The following is a 6089-nucleotide window of genomic DNA, read 5'->3' as shown; positions in this document are numbered from 1 at the left end:
CGCTCCGCTCCGCGCCGCTCCGCACCGCTCCGCCCCGCAGCGCGCAGGCACTGCCCGGGGAACGGCGCGGCAATCACGGTAAGGTGCGTTTCGGTCGGGCTAAATGCGAACGGCAGTCACGGTGTATAGCGGTATTTAAATGGCGTGCGGCGACCGGGATGTAGATAGCCAGGGTGAGCCTCTCTCAGCCGAGGTTTAAGTCCCTGATTGTCCTTGTTTTCACCCTGATGGGCTTGTCTGAATGCGAATGTGCGGCAGCGCCGGGAGGTCCATTGTTGAGGATGCTTTACGATTCTCAGCGTCTCTGTTTGCATTTAGATACGCGGCGACTACTTCAGGCGCGTCGGCTTCGCCCGTCGGGGGCTCGGGGACGGGGCACGGGGGTCTGTGTGCCGCTGTGACCGCTGTGGCGATTGCCGACGCGTATGATAAATGTTGAAAATCGAGGGAGGCAACTTCAGAAGGTGCTCTGCCCGATGTTTTTGGGGGGCTTGTGGCGTTCGCGCTTGCTCTGCGCAGCTCCGCGGCAGGGCTGCGAGGGGTCACGCTCCTGCCTCCGCAGCGCACCTCCTTTGCTGAGGAGCCCCAGTTTTTTTTGCGTTTGACAGAAACAGGGCGCAGGAGGAGATTGTTCAGAGTGCCCCCATTGCTGGGGTGATCCTCCTCCCCGCCGTCTTTGAGCAAGATTGCAGCTTATCTCTGCCGGAGAAGCGGCGTAATGTCTGCTCACAAGGCAGAGGGAGAGCATTTCTTTTATCCCGCTCATCCCTGCGGGCAGAGCACCCGTGTAACCCGGTGTGTGAGCTCCACGGAGCTGATAAGGGCTGCGCGAGCATGTCGCCTGCATCCCTGGGGTGCACAGGACGTGAGATGGATCCTGCCAGGTACTGCCTATTTCCTCATCTTCTGCACGCTCCAGGCTCCGCTGTTTTATTTAAGGCCGCTTGTTGTTTTAGTAGCACAAGGGACATAATATCTGTCCACACGGCACGATTTATTGAGGGTTGGAAGCACGCCAAGGAGTCTAAATTCAGATTCAACTAGAAGCGTGATCCCAGCCAGCAGGCTCACTTTCTGCATGCAGCAGGTTTAACAGATACTCTGTTCTCCCTCTGCTGCTGATTCCTCCCAAAGAGCAGCTCACCATAACCATAGTGGCAAAACTGCCTTTTTTCTTTGCTGATGTTTGTTTTATCATCGTCCTTCCTTCCTCTTCATCCCTAAGCATATCCGTATGGCAGCAGGGTCCGGGGGGCTGCTCGGAGAGTCCCTCCGCTGCTGTTGCCTGTCGTGTACCTGAAGTCAGATGCTCTGGTTGTCGTTAGTGGCTGCTGTGGAAACAGGAACAGGACTTCAGCAGCAACAGTAGGAAGAGACATTTTTTCCAGGAGCTAAAAACAGCTCATTCTCCCCAGACTTCTTTCCAATTTCGTGGGGGTAGATGAATCCCTGCTTAGAGTTAACATCTGCCTCCAAGTTGGATGCCAAACCAGAAAGAGCTGTTTCTTGACTGATTTGAATTTAGCCCAGCTCATGCAAAAACCACCCAAAATGGTGGAAAAATACAGGTGATATTGGCAAGATGTAGCGGGGGTTTGAAAAGCCTGAGTCCAAGCGCTGCGTGTCTTGTTTGCAGTATTCAGATGGAACCATGTACAAGTTTGGCCTCGAATCCGAGCCCTGATTGCTGCCTAAATCTAATCCTGCGCCAACGCATCTCGGCTTCAGGCGGTCGCTGCTTAACCATCTGCCGTGGGAGGGCTGGGGAGCAGGGCAGCGGCTGGGCGGCGAGGAGCAGTCCCGGTGCGAGGAGGGTGCGAGGGCACAGGCTGGTTCACCGAGCCCGGCTCCCTGCTGCTGCAGCCGTCGCCTCGTGTAGCGTCTTCATAAACACGCTGAGCGTCAGTTTGGGTTTCCTTTCCTTTGCTTCTGTCATTAGGAAACTGTTCCAGAGACTGTTTGTATCAAAGATTAGAAAACTCCTAATTTCCAGCCAAAGCATGTTCAGGTCTATCTCATGCCCGTGCTTTCCTCCCACCCCCACGTTTTGCCAGCCCCGGTTTTTAGTTTAAGCAGTTCTTTTTCTGTCTTCCCACAATTTCTTCGTAGTCTGCAGTCGCATCCCTTCCCCGTGTTTGCCATGTGATCTGGGCCAAATGCTCTCCAGTTCCTCTGGTCCAGCTGCGTGCCAGCGCCAGCCTGTCCCCCACCGGCAGGACCCTCCGGCCCTTGGGGCGGGTGCGGGGCACACTCCCTCCCTGGGTCTGTCGGTCAAAACCAGCAGGAAAGGCATTTCATTGTTTTTTGCCCTAACACACCCTCCCTCCACCAGCCCCTGCAGTGCCCGGGCAAACAGACGATGAGCTCCTGCTCCTCCAGGCAGCCATAGCCGGGGACTGGGGGACCACGGTGTGGGATGCACGGTGGCCGTGGTGACAGTGCCCGGGGACTGGCGCTGGACATAGTGGGGAGAGGTGGGGAAAACAGACACGCAGAAAATCTGTGTGCTTGAACAGGGAAAGAGAGAGCCTGTCTCGGGCATTTCATCCCCTAGCTGGCAAGACAGAGCTCTAAAATGAGTGGACCTGAGAAAATGAGCAACTCTGTACGTTAAATTCATAGTGGGTTGAGAAGAATTTAATGAGCCTGGAAGTCTGTGTGATGACTTTCTGTTTGTAGCGCTGTGATCAGACAAGATCTGTGTCGCTCTGCAGTGAAGAGCTGGGTCGTGTGATGCCGGGAGAAACCAGTTGCTAACGAGCGTCAGGCCGGGTAACCAGAGAGCATGTGTGTGCCCAAAATGTGAGTGCTGGGGATGGTCTCGGTACCGCAGGGTGCTCAGCCCTCGGCAAACCCCGTTACCCCTCAGGGAGGCCCAAGGGCAGCAGCCGGGGACCTGGAGGGTTGTATCCGACTCCACCGACGCCGTGTGCAGAGCACGGTTCGGGGGTCAGGAGACCCTCGCTCCGCGTGGCAGGAGAGTGGGGTTTGCTCCCGAACACGCAGCCTGGACCGGGCTTTCCTCGCCTCCCCCCTGCACTGCCTTGAAGCAGCGAGATCAATACTGCAAAGAAAAGACAAATTAGCATCGATGGACTTCAGACCCAGAAACAGTTAAACACATTGATTTCTGCTGCTGTTCTCGTCGTCCTGACCCAGCCCAGGCTTCGCAGAGTTTGGCTTTGTCTTCCTCCACAGTGGTCCCACAGAGGCGTTTGTGTCCCTGCCGGGCTCAGCACAGCCTCTGCTGGCTCGTCCCAGAGCCCCCTCCCACCTTCTGCCAACATTTACTGGGACGTGGGTGACGGGGGGCTCAGGGATGGCCACGGGGGGCTTGGGGATGGCCCTTTCTGTGGTCCCCAACTTGGCTGATCAGAGCTTGCCTGTTCCTGCCGGGCGTTGAGCTGCCTTGTTTAGGGAATGGCTCCGGCCTCGCTGGTGCCTGGCTGCAGCCCCTGTGGGGTTTAGCAGTGATGTTACTGTGAGCAGCGGTGCTGCCCCGTTCCTGCTGCCCAAAGGTGTTGGGGTATCTCAGTACGTGTGGTGTGGGGAAGCCTCCAGAGATGCCCAGGGAGGAATTGCCCCTCTGCCCTGTGACGGTCGGGGGGGTTTACCGTGCCGGGGCAGTGGGTTGCCCAGGTCCGAAGCGTGTGGGACAGGACCCCCCTGTGCTGGGCTCCGTCGGTTGCCGCAGCCTGTGGGTTCCTCCCCCTCTCATGGTGACCCTGGAGCAGCCTGGAGCTGTCGGTGCCTGCCGGGGTCTCGGTAGGGTGAGAAGCTGCGGTGCCGGTCATGCCATCACCGGTGCCGTCGGTCACGCCCCCCCCTCCCTTTCATGGCGTGCAAAGTGCCTCGCGGGAAGTGTGAGAGCTGCTCACGGGGCGGAGAGGAGCCGGGGGCGCTGGGGGCTGGATGTGTCCCTCTGCGGCTGAGTCATCCGACCTTTCTGCCTCCGACATCCCCCGTTACAGCTCGGGGCAGCAGCACAAGCGCTCACTACAAACCTGAACGCTGCAGCTGCGCTGGGGCTGCTGTGCTGCGGCCAAGGGGGCTGTGAGGGGCACAGGCGCTTGGCCAGTGCTTGGGGGGGCTCAGCCAGCGCCCGTTGCTTTCCCGGGGTCCCCTCCTCTGCTGCAGTCCACACGGTGCATTTTTTCCCGGGCCACCGGGAGTGCTGGCGGTGCAGCCGCTGGCCATGGGGTCGGGGCTGGGCACGCGTACCCCTCCGTCACCGCTGTCCGAGAGGTGACGTGTCGCAGGTTGAGCTGTGGCTTCCTCCAAGATCTGTTTTTTAGCCGTTTTCATAGAACGGAGCAGGAGGGATCAGGTCGCTTTGGATGTAGAGAGGAGTCTGTGATCCGTTAGCGGTGGCGAATGGCCTCGAGAGCGTGGCAGAGGGACCGGAGCGTGACGTGCAGCGTGGGCTGCGTGTAACCTTGGTCTCCGGAAGGGAGAGACTCTCGGGCCTTATCCAGCGCTGACTCTGCCCCTGAGACAGAAATGCTGTGGGTGGGAAATGAGCTCTGCGGTGCCCTGACCCCAGTGTTCGCCCTCGCCGTTGCCGTGTTCTGGATGTCCCCAGGTGGGCTCTGCGGGGGCAGGGGCAGGAGCCGTCCCGCCTCCCCGCAGCCCCCCGCTGCCCCTCGCCCCCACCGCGCTCTCCAGCCGCTCGCAGCCGGTGCTGAGCGGAGCGTGCGGGATGGGGCGGGCGCAGTGCCAGGGCTTTCCGTGGGCATCTCACCCAACCTCCCCTCCGCATCCCCGGGGCGGGGACCACAGCCTCCTGCGTGGCTGGTGCCTACGGGCCCGGGGCTCCCGTGGAAACCCCGGGGCTTGTGGGAACCAGAGCCGTCAGCCGCAGGCTCGCTGCAGCTGCTGGCTCCTTCCAGGGGAGGAAGGGGACGTGTCCTGGCACCGGGGCTGCAGAGCATCACCTCTCCTGTGCTGCCGGCACGCAGACCGGCAAGCGTGGTCATCAGCCCGGTCAAACCTCGCTGCCCGCGATGGAGGCACAGTCTGGCCTTCTCCCCAGGCACGGTCAGCGGCTCTTCCTCCCCGTTCTCTGTTCCTGGGGTGAGGAGCACCTGGAGCAGGACTGCCTCTCTTAAGGAGGCTGCTAATCATTTACATGCTGAACTTTCTCTCTTTTTCTGCCCAGCTGAGCGTTTTCCTGGGAAGTAGCTCTTCATTTCTGTAGGGATGCGTTTGCAATTCTTGCTCTGTTCTGCAGGCTGATCCACCCTGTTAAAGCTCAGGTGTATTGAGCTCTCCCTAATGAGTTTAACGAGCGGGTTGCAGATAAGCGGGCTGTGCGGCTCAGCTCCCCGGGCTGCCGTCCCTCCTAAAGGACTGAGTGGCAGATTGGGCTGTTGGAAAGATGCACTCACGGAGTGCCCTGCAAGGAGCAGCCCTGAGACTGACAGAGGTATGGTACAGTCTCTGGAAGCTCTCCTGGGCTTTACTGTCCTTTGGCTGGAGCTCACCTCTTGGGTGATGGTGTTCCCCCTCCCCAGTGCCGTGGCCGGGGCTGAGGATGCCCCGTGGCAGCCGGTTGCCCCATGCTGCAGACCTGTTGGCTGTTGAGCAGTGAATAGCCACCTTTGAGGGCAGGCGGGGTTTTGTGGGAAGCTGCTGGTTGAGGCACTGAGTTTCTCACTTTGTTTCACTTCAGCAGCACCATAAAGGGGAGAAAATACTGTTAAAAATATTCCGTGCTCTGAGTCAGAATTAATTCGGACACTGTTTTCCTTTGTACGTTGAGGCTGATGATATGCACAGCGTGTTCTTCCTGCCAGGACAAAATCTAATATTTCTGGGTGCCCACAACCTTCCTTAGAATCATAATAGAAAGATGAATACCCTCAGCGCGCCGCATGCAATATTAAAGCGCTAATGATGCAATCAGTCTCCCTTAGCCCCAGTAACAAAGGAAAGAATTACGCTGCCCTTCCTGGGCCTAATTCCGCTCTGCGGTGTGGGCTCTGACTGCCGAGGAGATGGCCGGGTACCCGCGCCAGCCCCCTCCTCTGCCCGCTGCTCATCCCTGGGCCGGGCTCGTGCCGAGGGCTCGCGTGGACGGGGGGTCAGCC

At 59.1% G+C, this 6089-nt stretch overlaps 1 protein-coding gene across 1 annotated transcript in view; it reads left to right on the top strand.

The window, feature by feature from the left end:
- Positions 1-6089, top strand: part of RAP1GAP2 (RAP1 GTPase activating protein 2) — a 76676-nt gene that overhangs the window by 4777 nt on the left and 65810 nt on the right. Inside the window, 2 exon segments of the mRNA XM_009881472.1 lie at positions 319-423; positions 609-715. Coding sequence (XP_009879774.1) covers positions 319-423; positions 609-715 — 212 coding nt within the window.

Source organism: Charadrius vociferus, unplaced genomic scaffold, assembly GCF_000708025.1.
Source record: "Charadrius vociferus isolate BGI_N301 unplaced genomic scaffold, ASM70802v2 scaffold323, whole genome shotgun sequence".
Classification (NCBI taxonomy): Eukaryota; Metazoa; Chordata; class Aves; order Charadriiformes; family Charadriidae; genus Charadrius; species Charadrius vociferus.
This window is presented reverse-complemented; position numbering and strand designations above follow the sequence as displayed.